At 39.1% G+C, this 22,573-nt stretch overlaps 1 protein-coding gene across 2 annotated transcripts in view; it reads right to left on the bottom strand.

The window, feature by feature from the left end:
• Positions 1–2,048: 2,048 nt before the first annotated feature.
• Positions 2,049–22,573, bottom strand: part of LOC133515775 (synaptic vesicle glycoprotein 2A-like) — a 28,110-nt gene continuing 7,585 nt past the window's right edge. Inside the window, exons 2-11 of one of the 2 annotated variants that reach the window (XM_061848359.1) lie at positions 17,758–17,919; positions 13,469–13,631; positions 10,877–10,998; positions 9,762–10,000; positions 8,241–8,386; positions 7,710–7,824; positions 6,770–6,920; positions 5,061–5,217; positions 3,582–3,709; positions 2,049–2,338 (exon numbers count right to left, since the gene is read on the bottom strand). In XM_061848359.1, the coding sequence (XP_061704343.1) occupies positions 2,259–2,338; positions 3,582–3,709; positions 5,061–5,217; positions 6,770–6,920; positions 7,710–7,824; positions 8,241–8,386; positions 9,762–10,000; positions 10,877–10,998; positions 13,469–13,631; positions 17,758–17,919 (1,463 nt within the window). In that variant the 3' untranslated portion in view covers positions 2,049–2,258. Of the gene's footprint in view, positions 2,339–3,581; positions 3,710–5,060; positions 5,218–6,769; positions 6,921–7,709; positions 7,825–8,240; positions 8,387–9,761; positions 10,001–10,876; positions 10,999–13,468; positions 13,632–17,592; positions 17,723–17,757; positions 17,920–22,573 lie in introns of those variants that run through there. The other variant, XM_061848360.1, reaches the window with a different exon arrangement.

The raw sequence follows: 22,573 nt of genomic DNA, 5'->3' as shown, positions 1-22,573 counted from the left end.
TCTCCTGTAATGTGAGTGCTATAGATATTTAATTAGTTAAATAAATAAATAAATATTACAGGACATTATTACACAAATTGACTAAGCCCCACAGTAAGCTCAATAAGGCTTGTGTTATAAATATTTATAAATACTTAAATACATAGAAAACACGAATAAATGCCCTTACCAGGATTTGAACCCGGGACCATCAGCTTCATAGGCAGGGTCACTGCCCACTAGTCCAGACATGTTGTCAAATTAGATTAGTTGGAGGGAGGGTATTATACTTACGATGTATCTTGTTTTTTAACTAGGCGCAATTAGACCTGCGAATATATTTTTAACGATTCTCATTTGACAAAATTCACCGTATAATCACTCAAAATATCCACAATCCTGTTACCGTTTTTAGGGTTCCGTACCCATACGATAAAACGGGACGATATTACTAAGACTCTGCTGTCCGTCTGTCTGTCAGTCTGTCACCAGGCTGCTCTCATGAACCTTGATAGTTAGACAGTTGACATTTTCACAGATGCTGTATTTCTGTTGCCGCTATAACAACTAATACCAACAAACAATACAATTAATATTTAAGGGGGCTCCCATAAAACGTGATTATTTGGCGTTTTTATCGATAATGGTACGGAACCCTTCGTGCGCGAGTCCGACTCGCACTTGGCCGGTTTTTTATGTCAACTTCCACCAAACCTTAATAGTTTTATCGCCAAAGGGGTGGCAAAGGGTTGACACGTCGCGCGAGAAGTGACAAATGTCGTGTCATTATTATCATTATTTTGCGATCAACTGATCCATGATCCTCGATACGGTTTGTGCGTTGACACCTTTTTTGACCTCGTTAGGGATGATTTTGAAAGAATTTGGGCTAAAGCGTGTTTTAAATGATTGAACCGTTACGTAACTGGTGATCAACTTTTTTTGTCACTCGTTGCTATGGTTACGGTCGCCTGGGTCACTCTTGAAATCCTGGTTTCTTGGCTAGGTAGTAAGGTTACGACAACGAAAGGCTAGCTGTCTCTCTGTCATCCATATAAGTGCGATAGAGAGATCACTAGCATTTCGTTGTCGTAGCGTGAACGTTTGTCATGTTGGCTAGGCCGCCTGGTATTTAAAATAACTATAACCAAACCTATGGCCGGTACATTTCATTAACAGATTATTGTCGCCTGGAAGAAGGGTCAGAATAAATAAATAATAAATATATAAATAAATATTATAGGACATTATTACACAAACTGACTAAGGCCCACGGTAAGCTCAATAAGGCTTGTGTTGCGGGTACTTAGACAACGATATATATAATATATACATATTTATAAATACTTAAATACATAGAAAACATCCATGACTCAGGAATAAATATCCATGCTCATCACACGAATAAATGCCCTTACCAGGATTTGAACCCGGGACCATCGGCTTCATAGGCAGGGTCACTACCCACTAGGCCAGACAGGTCGTCAAAAGAATAACAACAATAAAACAATGATCCAACCAAGTTTATAAAAGTTATCATTTGAACTTACCTAATACTACTAGTATTATATATATGATCTGTGCTAATACAATACTTATCGTATTATAGTTCGTGTCATCCACGATGACGCGCAGATTTGTGAAATCTAACCTTTAATAATATGACGTTACGACTCAAGGCACGCGTTTTCGTCAATGACACGATCTATAATCAATTACCAATTAAAGTAGAGTTATTTCATACTATATTTTTTATTAATCCGTAATCCTATTAAAACAAATTGATATATTTTATAGTTTAGGTTTTAAGTAAAAAGGTATTAGATTGGTATTATAAAAAAAATAGCCTATACGTGGAAAAAAATATATCACTTTTGATCAAAGTGACATCTAGCGATTGAATGGCAAACTGTTCTTGATAGCGCCATCTATCGCAGACTGACTAAATTATTAAGGAAAGTAGTTTTCTACATACACACGTCGTCAGTTCGCTTTCAGGCTCGCTTGAATACATTCAAAGTAACGCTACATTTTCCCGCTAGATGGCATAAAAATAAAAAGTAGCTAAATTCTATTAACGTTTTATTAAAATGCAAAACGTATAAATACAAAATTGTAATCATTCTATCATTCAGTCTCACGGAGGCAAATATTATCTAATTGAAACATTATATTAATCTTTTACTGACACTCATAATTGACCATCGATGAACCTTAATGTCGCTGCAATAGGGTTGAAAAATGGTCAAGAGTGTACGATGTTGCTACCACTAGGTAGATTAGTACGAGAGACCCTTTTCTTCCATTTCGTCTCGAACTGCTTGAGGGTTGGGCCAGAAGAGCATAAGTAGTGTCGATCCTGGAACGATATTTTGCTATTAAGAATCTATAGTCAAATTTTGTAATATTAGCAATATCTAAAAAAACGTCGTGTCTACGTAAAAAAATATATACAGTTCTAATATTGAAAAGCTACAGCTAGTGAAATTACCCCTTCAAAAATAATTGAATCTTCCACTGTCTCTATTTTCACTTTGTATATTCTATTTTCCTTTCACTCTTGTATTCCCTTTCTTATTATTATGTTCAAGATAATTCAGCATTATCATAAGTAACAGCGATATAGTTATTTGTTATGCAAGGGGCCAAAGTCATACCCGAGCAAGCGAAGGATTCCAAAATTGAACCCCGAGCCAAGTAAGTAAGTAAGTAAATATTCTTTATTGTGCACCATACAGTTAAAAATAGACAGGAAATGAAAAAACACGTAAAAGTTAGGTAACAACAGGCGGTCTTATCGCTAAGAAGCGATCTCTTCCAGACAACCTTTGGGTAGCAGGAAACTATGAACTTACAACATTGAACGGGTAGTGCCGATATACATATAATTCAACAAAATGAAGACGCAAACAATATAATACATACCTACATACTAATAAAATAAATACATATATATAGCGAGTGGTTCGAAAACGGAATCTTGAACGTGGCAAGACTTTGAAGGCACGAGGGTTAGAACCACCCCGCACTTGCGTCTCCCGAGCGTCAGCGTCTAGTCAACGCTGTGGCTGCTGCTGGACGCAACGTTAGCGCAACTGCGCAACGACCCTATTTTCTATAAGGCTGACCAGACGCCGACGCTCAAAAGACGCAAATGTGAAACTTTGCCGAGTGAAAGCAAAAATGTATCACCCCACCAACGCAAGGAAAATACTCACCGTAAAACATTGAAAATTCCAAAAACCATCACTTAAAAGTCAATTCCACCGACTAAAATGACATCTCAAAATTTGCATCTAATTACTTTGCCACATTTGTGGATAACATGCCACTTCCTCATCTGTTATTTAAGTATCATGAGAGCCTTTACCAGCTGGTGTGGTGAAAATAATCTTGGACCAGCAATGCTTAGTGTAAGGACCGAGTGGACGCTCGAAGCGGAGCGTTCGGCGGGGCGTGCAGCGTGGCGTCGGGCTTACAAGTGATTTGAGCAGCGTGCACTAAGGCCGCTCCTATACGTTTGCATTTGTTTAAAATGCACGCCTCACGCCCCGCTGCACGCCCAACTCAAGCGTCCACTCGGGCCTTACACTTATATTTACCAGCACTAAAAGCCCCCATAGCAGAGAAGGCTAACTCGCAGTGCGTGTGCAGCGTCGCTCCCAGCAGGTACGCCCCCACGGCGGCGCCCAGTCGCCCCACCATGTACATCACGCACATCGCCATAGCTCTGTCATATCATAAGATAACGGTAAATTATATATTCTATTAGAGAAAACAATCATAACTGGGTACAATATTTCAAATATATATTTATATGTGTATGTATGTATGGTATATGTATGTATTATAATACTATGTATTTATGCATGTTTATTGATAATAGTAGTGTTTAGATAGCTACTTTTATCTCTCTTTACTGATTTTCTTTTCCGCACCAATTGTAAGTTTCTGTTTGGCCCAATGCTTGACTGGTAGAGAATTCCTTAAGGTATTAAATCCGCCATTTGTACTTTTTTGTATTGTGCAATAAAGGTTAAATAAATAAATAAATGATAGCGCGATTCAGCCCCAACATTTCGAGGACAATGGCTCCTCTACACGATGGCCCAGCGTACGCCAGTCCAAGGGACGCATTTATACGTTAGAGGGAGCAAGTGATATTGCTACGAGTATCCCATTCCGCCGCATAGCTGCGTCCCTTAGACTGGCCCACGATGGGCCATCGTGTAGAGGAGCCCTAAGAGCCATCTCAAATCTCAAACTAAGTATCACGTACGAATGTCATAAACTTTTATCTCAGTGAAGTAGGAATCACGTTGATAGGGTAAGGGCCATTGGACTGGTATAACATGTTTTCGATATCGGATGTAAGATGATTTAGATGATCCTGAAGAGAGGCAGCTGCCAGAGAGCGCCCTATGGCATTAACCCCTCCATTTTGTTTGAAAGTCTTCTTGTGAACAGTAAATATTTAATCTGACATCCAATATTAGATAATTTGCAAGTATAAACTTATCTCTAAGAGGAGCATGCGCATATATAAGAGCCAGGATGGAGCCCCTAGCGATTCGAAGCCTCCTATGGCAGCACACTATAGACTATCAGAAATAATCGTAGATAGTCTCTAAAACTCACAGACAGTTATCTAATACGAAGTTCGGCAAGAGACTTTTGTGAAATAGGGAACACATGAACAGCAACGGCAGCCAATATGGATGCCGCCCAGTCCGCGCGTAGAGCTAAGATGAGTAGGCCGGTTGCAGCCCATCCTTGTGGCACATATACCGCCGCTATGACCGTTGTAGCGACATCTAGCTTCACAGCTCCGAGGTTTCAGCGCCCTCTAGCGAATAATTTGACCACTATTAGGTCTCACCGTAGCGAAGGAACATATCAACAGCATTGCAGCCAATATGGATGCCGCACAGCCCGCGTATAATGCTAAGATGAGCAGACCGGTAGCAGCGCCCCCTTGAGGAATGTAGGCCGCCGTTAAGATCTAAATAGCGACATCTAGTTTCACAACTCCGAGGTTTAGGCGCCATCTAGCGACTACTTTAACCACTAGTACGTCTCACCTTAGCGAAGTAGGGAACACATCTACAGCAATGGCAGCCAATATGGATGCCGCACAGCCCGCGCACAGTGCTAAGATCAGCAGGCCGGTAGCGGCGCCCCCTTGCGGCACATAGGCCGCCGCTATGGTCGCTAGGCCGCAGATGAACATGATACCGTCTGGAACAGATTAAAACAACTTTTAAGACTTCTTAAAATAAACTTTAGTGACCATTTTATAAGTTCCCATGTTCTATCACTCAAAATAAAGCTTTTATAACAAATCGTATTGTATTGTCACGTATGACGGCCTCCAAAGCCATAAAGGTTGGAAACGAAAGTGGTAGATTTGCACACAAAACAAAATACTGCACCGCTCAATGCATAACGGTTTCCCAAATGGTGTAAGTACTGTATTGTCAAGTAATTTATTTCAAGTTCAAACTGATTGTCGTCACTTAAAGTTCTTATGCTGGGTGAGCATTACGAGTAAAAACAGGAGGAACTTTTGATGAGAGAATCTTATTGATGAAAACACCAAGGGAGATTAGCACACATGGAACAAACGACCTCCACCTAGCCGACCTATACCTATACTTACACGCATCTTTTTTTTTATACTACCTCGGTGGCAAATAAGCATACGGCCCGTCTGATGGTAAGCAGTATCCGTAGCCTATGTACGCCTGCAACTCCAGAGGAGTTACATGCGCGTTGCCGACCCTAACCCCCTCCCGCCCTCTGAGCTCTGGCAACCTTACTCACCAGCAGGAGCACAACACTATGAGTAGGGTCTAGTGTTATTTGGCTGCGGTTTTCTGTAAGGTGGAGGTACTTCCCCAGTTGGGCTCTGCTCTAGATCTGGAATGACATCCACTGTGCTGTGCCCTACCACACAAAGCGAGATGACATTCACAATGCCCATACCTCTCTTGTGGACGTAGTTTAAGGACGTACCCGGGTCCATCGCATCTGTATTTGTACCGACTTCTGTGCTTCAGAGTTTATATATTTAACATGTCTCGGTTTTCCTATAAATAAATTAACAATGTCAACTGCATATTCTGTTGTATTAAGCTTCGGTTCTGTTTTTATGTCCGTGTAGTTTTGTGTTTGTGTGACGTGTCAATGAGTAGGTTACACTGAAAATCAGCGTCGCAACACTACTGATGTGCTGCGACACATGCAATGCCGGATTTAGAGGTCTGGAGGCCTCGGGGCAACAAAGGAGTGGAGGCCCCCTGGCCCAAATCATTTTCCAAATAAAATGGACAATCTTGTAGTCTCTATTGTGGGGGCTCCTCTTTTGTAGAGGCCCCGGGGCCCATTCCTAAATCCGGCCCTGATGCGGAGTGTTATCCTTTTCTGGAACCACCCGCAGCACTGTAACTTCTAGTTTACCTAGATTTAAGCCTAATTTAATGTTGTTGTGTATGTGTTTCGAATAAAAGCATCATTCATTGCTTTTATTCATTCACATAGCGTCTTTTTGCATTTTTGCAGCCATTCAGTAGCGCGGTAGTGGCGATGAAGAATCATATACGTGTGGGAGGATATACGAACTATCACCAGCGACAGCATCGCGACTGTATCGCGACTGTATCGCTTCTGAATCGCTGCAAAAAGTCACCGTGTACTAACTCCCTAAAGGCATGGTACTGCTATGGAGATGATAGCGCTCCCACAAACATATTGGGGTTGCAAACATATACAGAATAACATGAAAACTTACTGTATAGCGCCTTCTTTCCTATTTTATTGATGAACACACCAATGGCGAGGTATGTGATGGCAAATACGGCCCCCATGGCCATGGAGATTGGAAAGACTCCCACGGATATGTTGGGGTTGCATACCGCTTCCACATGTGAAGCCAGGGCTTGCTGGAACAAAAAAAAATAGGTACTTCTAATATAGATACTGGAATCAAGGTAAAAATCTATGTGCACATACATTTCTCAAAAGATCTTATAAATTATAAAATTTTGGATGATCCCCTAAAAATTAATTAATTTACTATTAAAAATGATCAGCATTACCTACGGTTATTATTACAGAGAAATATACTTAAGTTGGCAAACGTTGAAGCCAATCGAAAATTGGAATTGCAAAAGAAACGTAAAATGGTCATTTCTAAAAAAAAAATTACAATTTATTATTTACTTCTCGATTGGCAACAACGATTGACGGTTGTAATTTTGACTTCACCCTCAAATGTATCCAGTTCTGACGAGAATGGTTCACTAAATATTAATTTGTGTATTAAAATTCATTAACTTAATAACTTATTTATGTATTAGTAATTAACGAATCCACAGTAATAAATAGAATACTTCCTATTCTTGCACCATCCTACTAACCCGGGGTTAACTGGTTAAACCTGGAGTTACCATGGTTACCGGTACAATTTGAAATGGCTTAACGGGTTAACCGGTTAACCCCGGATTCGTAGGATGGTGCAAGTGGCGGTTAACCGGTTAACCCCGGACTCGTGGGATGGTGCAAGTGGCGCTTAACCGGTGCAAGTGGCGCTTCTATGTATATAAATATTTATAAATACTTAAATACATAGAAGACACCCATGACTCAGGAACAAATATCCATGCTCATCACACGAATACATGCCCTTACCAGGATTTGAACCCGGGACCATCAGCTTCGTAGGCACTTACTGTTTTATTTAACGCCTTCTGCGTAATGATCTCGCAGATGGAGATGCTCCTTTCACTGTCGTTTTGAAGGATGTTGTTGATTACTTCGGGCACCCACACGTAGAGGCCGCTCGCTCTGAAAAATGTACGTTGTAATCGATATAGAAAATCAGAAGGATTGCTTCATCGACCTAACTGGTAAATGCCCATAAGTTCCAAGAAACTTATTGGGTTAGGGTCGGGATTCTAACCAGATTCTATGTTAAAATAAAGATAACTTACAACAATCCGGACCGGATTCAGAGCCGGATTTCCGCCTAGGTCCACAAGGCCCGGGCCAAAACCATCGCCAGGGGCAATGGTTTTGAGTTTGAGGTGGAAAAGCCCCCCCCCCCCCCCCTAAATTTTAAGTGCCTAGACGGGACCCGGGCCTGACAGGATTTAGAACACCAAGATATCTATGAGTCCACACTTCCTTTGTGTTGTATGATGTTTTATGACACACTAAGTAGTAGGTATCTAAAGTATCTTTAAAATGAAATGGGTACATACAGCATAAATACGGCGAACATCGATATGTGCGATATAAAGACGCAACGCAGCAGCGGCGGCCGGAAGATGTGTGTAAAGTTCTTCAGAGCTCCAGCGAAACCGCCTTTGAACGCCTCTGCGTCACCGATAGTGGTTATTTTCTCTACCTGAATAACATACGGAACCTTTATATACCGCGAGCCAGGAACAGATCTCTCTCTCTTTCAGGCTAGGCATGATGAACCCCCGTGGACGTCAGCTGTCGCTCCGTTGGTGGGTTGAGGAATGGCAGCCACCGTAACACGTAAGACAAAAAAAATTGTCATCGCCATCGCGATACTTTGTCAGATGTTATTGTTAATTTAAAAAATCTTCCGCCAGTTATATCGCGGTGGTAAGAACGTGAGCTGGTCGCATGAACATGTTTTTTTTTTGCCACAGACAACGTTATTTCGTTCATAAAAAAAATATTTTTATAATGTCACTTATACTAATTAGACTGTATCGAAACGAGAAAATATATACCTACGTAAATAGGTAGCTAACACTAACACACGTAATTATAATAATATGCACAACACAACAAGCAATCAAACAGAACAATGAATAAACAATGATGCTCTGGTTGGTGACTAATATACCTACATACATTATATTCATTACTTATTTCACTGAATTATTTATGAATGTAAGTAGGTACTTAAAATGACAAAACTTATAAATACCTAGCGCATTCAGGGCTTAAATAAAGTTTTTTACTTCTGAATAGTAAACTCATTTTCATGCGAGCTTAGCAATAGCTGGACCAGTAGCCATCAGATATATCGGAGCGTCTGAGGTGTTCAAAAATATCTCAACACGCACTCTAGCGCTTTGACGGTATTAGGCGTGTTCAGATAGAATAGTTGTTCGTGGTGTTATCATGGTTTTTACCAAGGGATGATACCAAACTAGGCAAGTGTGTAAACTCGGACTCCAACCCCAAGTCAATCACAAAAAAATTTCTAGAGGCTGGTTTTAACGAAAGTGAATCCGATTCGAAGAGGTAAAACTATTAGGCCTTACTGAGATTTAAGTATTTCGATTTTCTCATGATCGAACCTAATCTTCACCGAATTTCTTTCAATTTATCTGAAATATTAAATGGACTCTCGCTGTCTCTCTCTCTCTCTCTCTCTCCCTCTCTCTCTTTCCCTCTCACTCTCTTCCATTATGTATAGGTACTTATCTCACATGGTGGTCGAGTAAGGTTATTTCTCCATTTCGCTCTATCTTTGATATCGTGTCTGGAAGTCTGCAAACGGCAGGAAACCCGAAACAAGGTACCAAAGACCTAGTGCTAAAAATATTATAATCTAAAAAACGAAAAACATTTATATGAGAATCCATATTTTTAGATTTTAATTGCAATGTATCCAGTTCTTTCATATCTCTAGCACTAGGATTTTGTTACCTTATTGGTTTTCCTGCCGTTTGCTGACTCGATTTAGTCGGAATAACTAAATATTATTATGATAAACTAAACATTATATAATATCGTACCGGGTAGTTATCAGCTCCAGTCCCATGATTCCAGGAGTACATCTTAGCCAGGACAGGTAGCGCAGCCTCCGGGCCTTTAGAAGCCAGTATGAAGCGTGGACTCTCAGGCAGAACAGACAGAATCCCTGCTGCTGCCAGCCCTGGAACGCACCAGGACCACATGAAGGCGCGCCAGGAGCTTATCCTGATGCTGAGAAGGTGGAAGGACCATTTGCCCGGGATGATTACCCAGGCTAGACCTGTGGACAGAATTATGGGATACTGTTAATCTGTTATTATTGTGTGAGTATGTGTTATGCGTAGATAAGGTTGCACGTTCATTTCATGTCGGGATAGGGGGTAGAAATAGTGAGGACGATAGAGAGATCTTTCTCCAGGCGGGTGTTGTGCGTGGAGACCGAAGTCCAGTCAGAGCTGATTTAGAAGAAGTACTTATTACAACATTTGCTACTGAAATTCGGAACTTTATACTAATTGCACTCTATGTATGAAATATAGCTGTACCTGTACATATTAGCTATAAGTACTAACGAAATTTGTTACAGAATATCTTTTCGCTGACGGAGACAGATGAGATGCCACAATGGTCTGATGGAAACAGCCATACAGAAATTTGTTCAAGAGTGTTCATTCAATGTAGACGTACCACTAATATCTAAATGACATATCGCAAGATCTACTATCACAGCGGCAACAACAGACCATTTTCATCAAAGGCAGTTGATCTCATAATACACATTTGATTTTTATAAGAAAGTGATTCAATGCACATCATAAAAATACAAGTCAAGCCTATTAGATCTACTCACCTGGCAAAATTATAAAGGAGAAAAGGAGAATGAGATAAAGACTGAGCCCCAAGCGATGACGGCTGCCCGTCGAGATTTGGCGTGCATCTCGTCGAGGTAGGCGTATACTGTGGCACTAGAGGCTGACACACTAGAAGGGCTGTAGATATAGACTTACCAAGTAAGATAAAGAAGGAGAATGAGATAAAAACTGAGCCCCAAGTCATGGCGGCCGCCAGTCTAGAGCTGGCGTGCATGTCACCGAGGTAGGCGTATACTGTGGCACTGGAGGCTGATACACTAGACGGACTGTAGGTATAGACTTACCAGGTAAGATAATGAAGGAGAATGAGATAAAAACTGAGCCCCAAGCGATGGCGGCCGCCCGCCGAGAGTTGGCGTGCATTTCACCGAGGTAGGCGTATACTGTGGCACTGGAGGCTGATACACTGGAATTAAAAAATTGTTGGCTGTATAATTAGGAAATAGTTCGGTAAACTTTATCACTAGAAAAACTCACGAAATTCACAATTTGTATGTATTGCCGTAATTATCCTAAACATTTCACGGCAAAACAGGCCCAACACAAATGTCTTATCTTAAAGTAAAGTAAAGCCAGGAAATTAGAAGGAAACACAACATATGGTGAGCCGCGTGAAACTGGCAACGAATGATACGGCCGTTGCGCGGCTTTTTTGCCTTTTATCTCATGAAAATATTGTTCTGTTTAAAATTTGGCTCGTCAGATCCCCCGGCTATAACAAATATAACAATAGTTTTTTTCATACTAAAATTATACTCGTTTTGATTGGAGTCGACCTGTTTGAGGCGTTGGTAGCCTAGCGGTAAGAGCGTGCGACTTTCAATCCTGAGGTCGCGGATTCAAAGTATTTCAAAACCCGGCTCGTACCAATGACTTTTTCGGAACTTATGTATGAAATATTTGAACTATAGCAAAGAGTGAGATAGGAAGATAAACTAAGATTTGATAAACTAAAAAAAAGCGCTGCGTAAAGAGCGTGCGATTTTCAATCCGGAGGAGTTTTTCGGAACTTATGTACGAAATATCATTCGATATTTACCAGTCGCTTTTCGGTGAAGGAAAACATCGTGAGGAAACCGGACTAATCCCAATAAGGTCCTAGTTTCCCCTCTGGGTTGGAAGGTCAGATGGCAGTCGCTTTCGTAAAAACTAGTGTCTACGCCAATTTTTGGAATTAGTTGCCAAGCAGACCCCAGGCTCCCATGAGCCGTGGCAATAAGCTTTTAAATATACTTTAGTTTCCTTGGTATTTTTTTATGAGATTTGTCCTTGATTCAATTGTAAAAATTCAATTTAAAAACTAAAATTTTGCGTTATTCCTTCTATATAATATTATAGTATAGTATAGTAAGTAAGTTCTAAGTCACTTCAAATTAATTATATTCTTTATGCGAAATTTTCCCTCTACGTAGGTACAGGTACATATTTGCTTAATAATATTAAATTTATTAATTAATTTTCTAATACATGTAAAGCTAAGCACAACTGTCACGTTCCGCATCTCGCGTGTTTCGCGTCCGAGCTCTATGTTCTATATGATACATGTTAATAATTATGTTATAATATAGATAAGTAATCAGCGTCGATAACGCACTCTGAAATGTTCATTCAACAACACATTCAAAATAATGACAATTGTGGAATTGCGTTGTTACAATGTAAATGACGATAGGGCATTATTCGTTTAAGTATACGAGTGTTATTGGAAACATGGGTTGAAATAGGCTGATATATGTATTTATTTGACAATACCATCTAGGGGATGACGGGCATGGTTGTAACAGGATTGAAACAGCTCGAAAATTAAGGAAATTATCTACAGGAGAGTGAGGATTTCAAGGGGAAAGAGGAGCAGCCCGCGTAGCCAATGTGCATATCGTTCACGCTCCGTGGCGAATGAAACGCAACTGTCACAGTCCCACTAATATGGAAGAGTGATAGAGAGATATGACTACGCTACGCTACGGAGCGTTAACGATTGTAACGGCCAGTCAACATGATTGTCAGCGATGCTGCGCCCTCTGCGTGGTAAATACGCATGCAGACCCAACATTGAATTAAAGAAAGTAGGTTTTTTTGGTCGATTTCTTTTCAAAATATCTTAATTATTAAAACTTGCTACGATTTGAAGAGTTTTATATGTATTTGTTATTTTTAGCATTTAGTTAAACATGTCAACTCGCTATGTCAAATATAATTTGCAATCATCCTTGCGGGGTTAAGTCCCGCCTGTCACTTTAAAAACCGAGAGTCACTTACAAGCATCCTGACAGGATCCTGAGAACAAATAGCGCCCAAGCACTCCACACGTGGTTCGAGGCTAGCGAAGGCTAATGGCGTTATTCACAAACGCGCTAATTGATTGTCTTAATCTGTCATTTTGAATTATGTTTTTGTAAGTACGGAATAAAGCTTGTAAAGTTTTATGGATAAGGTGGTAATGCGACAGAAAACAGGCAACTATGACTGGCAATGGCTCACGATCGTCGACTTGGTTAACTTGAATGTACTCATCTCTTACAAGCATCCTTGTTGGGTCTTAAGGACAAAGATTGTCCCGCACTGGCAAAAGTTGAGGCCATACCCAACACGGTCAACATTATACCAGGATTGTATGACTGATATCTTGTCAGAATCCATGACACCTGAAATGTCTCATTACTCTTATTTTATTTCGCATATTAATCTTATTTAGCAGAAGATATTAACTTACAAACATCCTGTCAGGATCCTTAGCACAAAAGCTTCCATACATGACTAGCGAAGGCGGATGCCACAGAAAATACAGCAGATGCTATCATAGCCGGCAGCTCGTCAAAATATTTCTTTAACCATATCACACTTTAATCTTATTAAAGCAGCAAAGATTAACTTACAAACATCCTGTCAGAATCCTTAGCAAAAATAGCGTCCATACGTCGCTAGCGAATGCTGAGGCCACAGAGAACACAGCAGATGCTATCATGGCCGGTAGCATGACTGCTCGCCGCCCAACGCGGTCGCCGAGGTAGCCCCACAGGAATGACGTCGATACTATACCTGGAATTTAAATCCATTTATTAACCGACTTAAGTTTCATAGAAGAAAGAGGTTCTGTATTCGGTTGTGGATATTTTTATTATTTGTGTACGAGCCTACAGTGTCTCACTGTTGGATCTTATGAATTTCCGCAATCAGCTTTAAATTACATAGTGCAAACGGGTTCAACTAATTTAAAAAAATTAAAAATGTTCTATAAGTAGGCTTCAAGGGCTTTTTCACAGGTTTCACTTTTGACATGTAAAATAAATTTTCACCACACCAACTGGTAAATGCCCTCTTGGTTGTTCAAAAACGAATGAGAAAGTTGCATTTTATCCACATCTGGGGCAAAGTAATCAGATGCAAATTTTGAATTGTTTCCTTATGTTAGCTAGTAGAATTGACTTTTAAATGATCATTTTGAATGATTATTTCTTTATTACGTTCATTTGGATTTGATTTCATTTGAATTTGAATATTTCATAGTTAGTAGTTTCCTCGTGTTGGTGTGGTGAAAATTTTTGTGTTTCACTCGGAGGCAAACTTTGTTTAAACCTCGTGCATTGATACTTGCAAATATTAGTACGAGAGGTTAATCAACAACTTTGCCCCATTGTAAAACAACCATTTTCTTTCCTTCAACAATAAATGTTTGTGTGAGGACCTAAGGACTCTTAAGAGGCTGACAATACCTAAAGCGCGCACACTGTCTACTTGTATCGGAGTAAATGAGATAGCACTGTCGCATGTTACTGGGCCTGGGCAAGGGAATAATAAGAAAAATATTTAAATAAAAAAAGTGGATTATTAGTGTAATATTTTACTCAACAGCGGTTTAGATATAAATGTTTTGTAATCGTGATTTTAATTGCAGACCCATAAGTCAAAACAATAAAGACATAGAACCGTTTAATTGTGATTTTAAGACCAATCTTTGCAATTATTTTCTATCGAGCCGGTTTCGTTCAATCATGTATCGAGTACAACCACGGTATTTGAAATATAATTAATATGAACATATATTTTTCTTACTTGACTAAAACAAATAGTCTTTCTTAAAAAACTGTTAAAGTAACATCAATTTCAAGGACATTGGGTGTTGACAGCCTCTTTAAGTCAACACCTTAACACGTTCCCTGTGCATGCATCATATGTGTAGCATTTTAGGGTACATATGATACGTGCATGCACCACTAATGATGCACGACCCCATATGAACTTAAACCATTGCCAAAATTTACACGTATGAGCTAGGTCTTTTTTATTTGTATGCACATACTGGCTATGAACCCTTTGACAAAAAACACGTGCGTCCGGATGACATTTATGTAATGTTGCCAGGTTATGACAGTTACAAAAAAAAACAAAAAAATATTGTCGTTTTTTATTTGAAATAAAAAAATAAAACAAATTATTTGCACTTATTGCACATGATAATTAAAATAAAGATATAATCAAACAAATTTGCAAAAAAATGTTATTAGTTACAAAGGGGTTGTTATTTTTAATGGCAGGCATTGAAGCATCTAAGACACAATGCTTTCTTGCACATCAAACACTCGGTGTCCGTTTGTTTCGCCCTTTTGCGAGCTTCTGTAGGCGTCCTACCCTGTTCAGTCATTAATTTGTAGCACCCAATGCAACGTTTTCGAAAAATTTTATTGTTACGGCGTGGAATTTTGGTCAGTTCATGGCGGCGGGGTAAGGTAGACTGATTCGATGGCCCAGCTGAAGGTTCGGAATCTTTAATACCAAGAAGATGACTAATAATTTCCTCGTGGCCTGACAAAAGAGGCATTTTTTTGTTAGCATTGATGTCCTTGTAGATTAAAATTGCATTAACAACTGCAAGGGACATTAGATCAGCCGCATTTTTTTTTATACCAGAAACAAGTCTTGCGTACAGGCGAATTGTAGCTTGCCAGCTGATCAGCTATATCAGTGCCTTTCTTGCCGCGATTGTAATCTAATACAATCTTGGGTTTCATGACTGGCCTGAATCCAGTGGACATTGCCATTTAATGATCGTGGCATGTTGATAAAACCAAAACATCAATCGAGAGAAACGTCAAATTGCCTTGAAGCGTGCATGAATGACACGTGGTGCACTGAGCAGTGAGCTAGCACGTGCATGCATCACATTTTGGGCACCAGTTTAGAAGCTCATATGTGTATGCATCGCATGTGGGGCACTCGGAAAAATGGGGAAAATAGGAAAAACGGTCTTCATGACTATCTTTTTTATGCCTAAATATCAACATACATACTGTATAAAAGGTATTTACAAAAACACAAAATTGCACGTGAGGACTCAATTTCTGGTTCCTAGGTACACAGGGAACGTGTTAAGAGTATAAACTAACGCTACTGTGATATTTAAAATGTGTTGACCTGTACCTCTGTTATTATAATATGACTAAATAACCTTTTCATTTTGTATGAGTAAATAGGTACACATATACAGTCGACTTAACTTTTGTGTGTCCTATCTCTCTTACTATATTAACTCCAAGAATAGGTAGTCAACTGATTTTTCCTCAAACGACAATATTTACGGAAAAACTTCAACAGACTCCTAATCACACAACTTACAATTACACATTAAAACTCGTCAAAGGTGGCCGGACGAGCTAGACTTGATATGTGAAAAAATTATGATTTATATAAGGCTTCGTCAGGTGGCTACAAATACAACATGTTACGTCACAAATATGCCAATGATGATATCGGCATCAGGCTTCGTGATTTTTATTGAAATAATAATTTAAATTAAATTAAATAATCGTCACGAATCGTACCTGGCTCAAATGTCCCCATTACGCTGGCAGCGTTACCACGCTGAATGGTCAATGAGATCTGTTGGACCAGGTACGATCCGGACCGCGGGTTACACTCGCACCCCCTGTCGGTCCCTCAGCGGCCGACCCAAATCCCTCACAAAGTCCCTGGCCTCCACAGCCCAAGGTCCCGCAGTCTCGACTGCAACTGGCACAAAATCGTATATTGGTTCCAAGGCAGAGTAATTGGCATGCTTCATTTTGGCGGCATACTCCGCGCTGTCCCAGCAGACCTGATAGTGAGACTCGAGTGGGCTGGCGCAATTTATATAAATAAAAATAAAAAAGCCTTTAATTTCTCGAACACAAAAAAATAAAAGGGTGTACGAGAACCCCTCTATAGGGTATAGGCCTCCTCCAAGGTTTTCCAGAGCTCTCTGTCTGAAGCTGTTGCTATCCAGTTTGGGCCAGCGACTGCCGCTAGGTCGTCTGACCAGCGCATGCGCGGCTTGCCTCTGCCGCGCACGGCGCAATTTATAGAACATAGTTATGTCTCAGCCAGTTGTCACCAAGTAAATAGTAACAAAAACAAAAACAACACTACCAAAAAAGAAGGTAAAGACATAATAATGATTTCACCGTTTTGTTTGACGGGACCCTTTTAAGTCGACATCTTTGTGTCAGTCCATTAATTGTGGAATAGTCAGACAACAGACAATGACGTATGAAAATCTAAGATTCGAAGTTGATAGCTGTAACCGCCGCTTTATGTGTATTCCAGGCATTCCGCTTTCAAATTTCTCTGGCTTTAGAACTAGTTTAATAGGGATAGGCTCATAGTCGGTAATAAATAATTGTACCTATTAATTTTCAATTTCTATCCGTAAATCGACGTTCCACGAAGAGAAACTTTCGCATTTCTTGCTTACGTAATCGGAATAGAAGTTCTCTTTATATCTAAATATCTGCTTTCGCACTGAGCTGATGTGAGCACATACATCATGCCGACTGACTCCATGCCGCTGGTGAAGAGTATCAAGACAAGGAAGATCAACCCTTTATGCTGTCCTGAGAGCTCCAGCTCGCAATGAGTTGATGTGAGCATCACGTAGCTCATGCCGACTGACTCCATGGAGACGTTCAGCATGATCAGGCCGCTGGTGAAGAACACCAGGTTTAGGACTATATATACTCGTAGTTACCAATGAAAGCAGCCGCGTTGATCATTCCTCTATGCTGTTCTGAGAGCTCCAGCTCGCACTTAACTGATGTGAGCACGTAGCTCATGCCCACTGACTCCATGGAGACGTTCAGCATGATCAGGCCGCTGGTGAAGAGCATCTGGTTGAGGACTATATATAGGTTACCAATGAAAGCAGCCGCGTTGATCATCCCTTTATGCTGTTCTGAGAGCTCCAGCTCGCACTGAGCTGAAGTGAGCACGTAGCTCATGCCGACTGACTCCATGGAGACATTCAGCATGATCAGGCCGCTGGTGAAGAGAACTAAGTGGTTGAATCGGCCGTGACCTGGAATAGGGAAAGGTTAAGGTTAAGTTAGGGTTTCATTTTGCAATTTATAAGTGGCTATTTATAGTTATAATTATAATACTTATTTACTTATGATTATAATGTTACTTAATCAATAACAATACGTTCACATATTTAGCAGTCAGCATAGCACAACCAGTCTTAGGTATCTTATCGAACTTATATTCAAATAAACAAATAAATATTAAGTCACGCCTAAAAATATGCATACGAACAAAGTGCTCGGAAATGTTGACGTTATTGTAGCAAAAATAGAACGGGAAGTTCTTCTTCATAGTCAAACTGCAATTAAATAAAAGCGGCCAAGTGCGAGTCGGACTCGCCCATGAAGGGTTCCGTACCATTTATGATGTATTAAAAAAAACTACTTTCTAGATCTGGTCCAAACCAATTTTCGGTGGAAGTTTGCATGGTAATGTATATCATATATTTTTTTTAGATTTTTCATTCTGTTATTTTAGAAGTTACAGGGGGGGGGGACACATTTTTTCACTTTGGAAGTGTCTCTCGCGCAAACTATTCAGTTTAGAAAAAAATGATATTAGAAACCTAAATATCATTTTTGAAGACCTATCCCTAGATATCCCACACGTATGGGTTTGATGAAAAAAATGTTTTTTTTTAATTTTATGACGTATGAAAAAAAAAAACTACTTACTAGATCTCGTTCAAACCAATTTTCGGTGGAAGTTTGCATGGGAATGTATATCATATATTTTTTTTAGATTTTTCATTCTGTTATTTTAGAAGTTACAGGGGGGGGACACACATTTTTTCACTTTGGAAGTCTCTCGCGCAAACTATTCAGTTTAGAAAAAAAATGATATTAGAAACCTCAATATCATTTTTGAAGACCTATCCATAGATAGGGTTTAATGAAAAACAATTTTGAGTTTCAGAAGTATGGGGAACCCCCAAAATTTATTGTTATTTTTCTATTTGTGTGAAAATCTCGATGCGGTTCGAAGAATACATCTACTACCAAGTTTCAACAGTATAGTTCTTATAGTTTCGCTAAAAGTGACTGTGACATACGGACGGACAGACAGACAGACATGACGAATCCATAAGGGTTCCGTTTTTTACCATTTGGCTACGGAACCCTAAAAATAGTACATAAATATGCCACGATTTGTCATCACCAAGTCATTTTTCTCATTGTTTCCCTTTCTAAGCCAATAACTACAGTTTTCGTAATATTTAAGAGTCATATCACGAGCGGTATTCAAACTTTAAAATCTGAACTTGATTTGTTAATATGATTATCGATCTATGTCTGTATATCAATTACAAATTTACATCATTAAACGGTTATTGACATAACATTCATTTTATTGCAATGAACCCAATGTCAGGTTCAGGTGTGTGCCAGGACTAAAACCGGTTCCGAGACCTCGAGGGCAATACCCGCACGCAAGTGCACGTGTATTGGAAGCTCTAACTAAAACAAGAAAAATTAGTGGTTTAATAACGTACAGGCGAAATTATTGTCGCAAATTGTCACTTCCTAGATATTTTTTGTAACCTGGAAAGTTGGTAATCACTGGTAAAATCCAAGACCAAATTCACTCAGCTCTTGATGTGACCCACCACGGTGCCCTACATCCGGCGACAGACAGAAAGAGGTGGCGATCAAAGACAAGCTATTCCCTAGAAGTGTCCACGACCCTCAGTAATGAGGAAATTTATGCAAGGAGGATATATTTCTTTGGATTATTTCTGAGTGAATCTCAAACATATTTGGGTGATATCTTTTTACGTACCTATTGTTTGTTTATTTTTTCGTTGATTTTAAATAAATGTGTTAAATAAAACTCCCTTATAGTCAACACCCCTATAATGGAACAGGCACCAGTAATGGGATGGTATAGACAAATCCTGTGAAACAAGTAATTACCATCAGTTTTTACTCGCTGGCAACATTTTACCATAAACAAGAGTCATAGAGCTGCTTAAGTTTCATTTGTCATTGATATTTGTTAGTTTGAAAATTAATGGCGCCATACATCCCATGACTGGAGCAAAAAACCATAGTTTTAATTGGTTAATAATATTGAAACCAATTGCAGTAGCTTTCATTAAATACATAGAAAACATAAAGGACGAATTGGACATTGAACGTAAAAGTGAAGTATAAAGTGGTACAAATTTTACAGATGTCGGTGAAATATCAAACTTACTCCAAAATTTCTCTTAAATGTCCCATGATCGGTGCCGTTAACATACACACAAATATGAAACTATGCTAACGTACGCGAATTAAGGCGAAAAAAATTATATCCTTAAGTATACTATATATTATAGTCTTAGTCAAAAATATGGAAACATTCAAGTAAATAAGTTTTTAAGTAACGAAAATGTACGATGCGTGATTTGAAATATGACTTGTGAGGTTAGCTTATCCAAGCAAAACAAATCCGAGGTCTCATTCCATAGTACTGTGAAAGCTTACTTTAGTTCGTTTAGTTATGTATGTGGTGACGAACAATCAATGAACTTAACTGCACTCCTTGTCGGTACATACTATAGGTACATTAGTTACATGTCTGAGCAATTTGCATCTTCCTCTGTGCGCTTGGTCAACTTATACAACAACAACAACAAATCTGAGGTCTCATTTAACTGGACTATTGTGACGTCTTTTTCCCGTATGTCATTATACTCATTATTAACCGATTTCAAAAAAACAAAAGTATATCGTTTATCAAATGTTATGAATATGATTGTGTATGCTTGTGTATGTTTGATTGAATTTGATGACTCTTTTTTCCGAATTAATGACGAATAAATTTTATAGTGTTAGAAGCCAATGCATTTACATATATATATGTATAGTGCACGTTGCAGACATATATTACATAACCAAGTAATTTCTGTTTTTCTCTCGTGTACTCTTCATAAGTTGACCATTATGCAACCAAAACAAATCCGAGGTGCTATTGCAATTTCTCGGTAACCAATTGAAGTGTCGTCAAGTGAACAGGAAGTGTTGAGAAGAAAAAAAGACTCAACAAATCAAAATTACAAACATTCATTCTGCAATTTAAATATATATTCAGGCTCAGTACGTAGAAAGATGATTTCCATGATTGAAGAAATCGGGTCACTTACATTATTTAACCCGAAAATTTCTCGGCATATTTTCCGTTTTCGAAATAATAAAAAGTCTCTCTATAATTGAAAAAAGTACTTCATTCGAGTTGTTGTCTATTCAAATAAAAATATTCGACGTGAGTGACCCGATTTAATATATAATATTTCATAAGTTTCCATAATTCTCACAGAAGTTTTCTCATTAAAACTCATTCTAAAAGTTGGGATGTTGAAAGGCCTATTTGATATGCTCATCTTTGATTATGCGTAAGCTTAAAGATGACAAGATGGGTCAGTGACAAGCACTAGGATGTCTATCTTTTGGGTTGATTTTATTTTGCTGTCGATTTTTTAACCGGAGGAGGAGGAGGTGCTCAATTCGGTTGTATGTTTTATTTGTTATGTTTGATACTTCATTACTTTTTAAACCGGAAATCGATAATCTCTATCAAGCGCAATTACTCCGTATGACCCAAAAAGTCTTCCACTGAGTTACGAAAATGTATGGTATTTTTGTAACACTGTTATACATTTTTACTGTCCCAAATGAGGTTGTCGTCTCTTCAAACCAGCCACGTCCAAATATAACGAAAAAAAATCGACTTAAAATAAAAATAAGCCTTTCTTTTGTATGTTCCTGATCAATCAATGCTATCTCAACGTATTTTACATATAATTATATGTTTGTCAGCAATTTGCGTCTTCCTCATCGCGTCTGGTCAGCGTATGCAACCAAAACAAATCTTAAGTCATTCCGATGGTGATGAGGGCTAAGGCAATCCAGTGAATAAGTTCCATAATGCTCACTTGTTAATAGGGACTATTTTTGTTTAAGGTACAGTCAGTAAAACTATAAGGTTAGAATAGAATAGAATTATTTTATTCGTAAACACAAACAAGACAAATTACATAAGATAAAAAAACATAGAAAGTATAAAGTGGCACGAAATGGTCTCATCTCAGCATGTTGCTGGTGGCTTCCAGCGCTGATCTTCCGATGAGACCATCAAGTGAGAAGAATCACGGAGGGTAACAGACAACAAAAATTAAGACATAAAATAGCATAGAATGAATAAATGGTTAATTAGATAGAACACAACGAGTAAATTAAATAAAGATAATTTATATAAATCAAGCATCGTACACAGAACACTGTATCGGTCCGGTCCAACCATACCTTGGCCGAACATTACAACGGTATGTTACTGTCACACCTCCTGGGTCGCGCTTTATTAACACCTGGGGGCCTAGACAAGACGACAATCGTACATCGAAAAACGCTAAACGAAATAAAAAAATATCAGGATGGCAGATGCTACGAAAAGTCACGTGATAATTCCATATATTAGTTGTAGCGTTCCATGCCTAAAGGGTTCGTATGCACATGGAGCATACGGTGGCACAAGTTCCTATTGGCTCTTTCTCCTAACAATTGTCATCTTACCTAAGCCCCCTGTAAGCTCTAAATTCTGTGTATCTCTTCCTATTTAACATATTAGTCGGAAACAGACACAGAGGTATGGTAACCCTTAGGTAACTT

The sequence above is a fragment of the Cydia pomonella genome, chromosome 3 (genome assembly GCF_033807575.1).
Source record: "Cydia pomonella isolate Wapato2018A chromosome 3, ilCydPomo1, whole genome shotgun sequence".
Classification (NCBI taxonomy): domain Eukaryota; kingdom Metazoa; phylum Arthropoda; class Insecta; order Lepidoptera; family Tortricidae; genus Cydia; species Cydia pomonella.
Note: the sequence above shows the minus strand (reverse complement) of the source record. Positions and strands in the feature narration are given on the sequence as shown.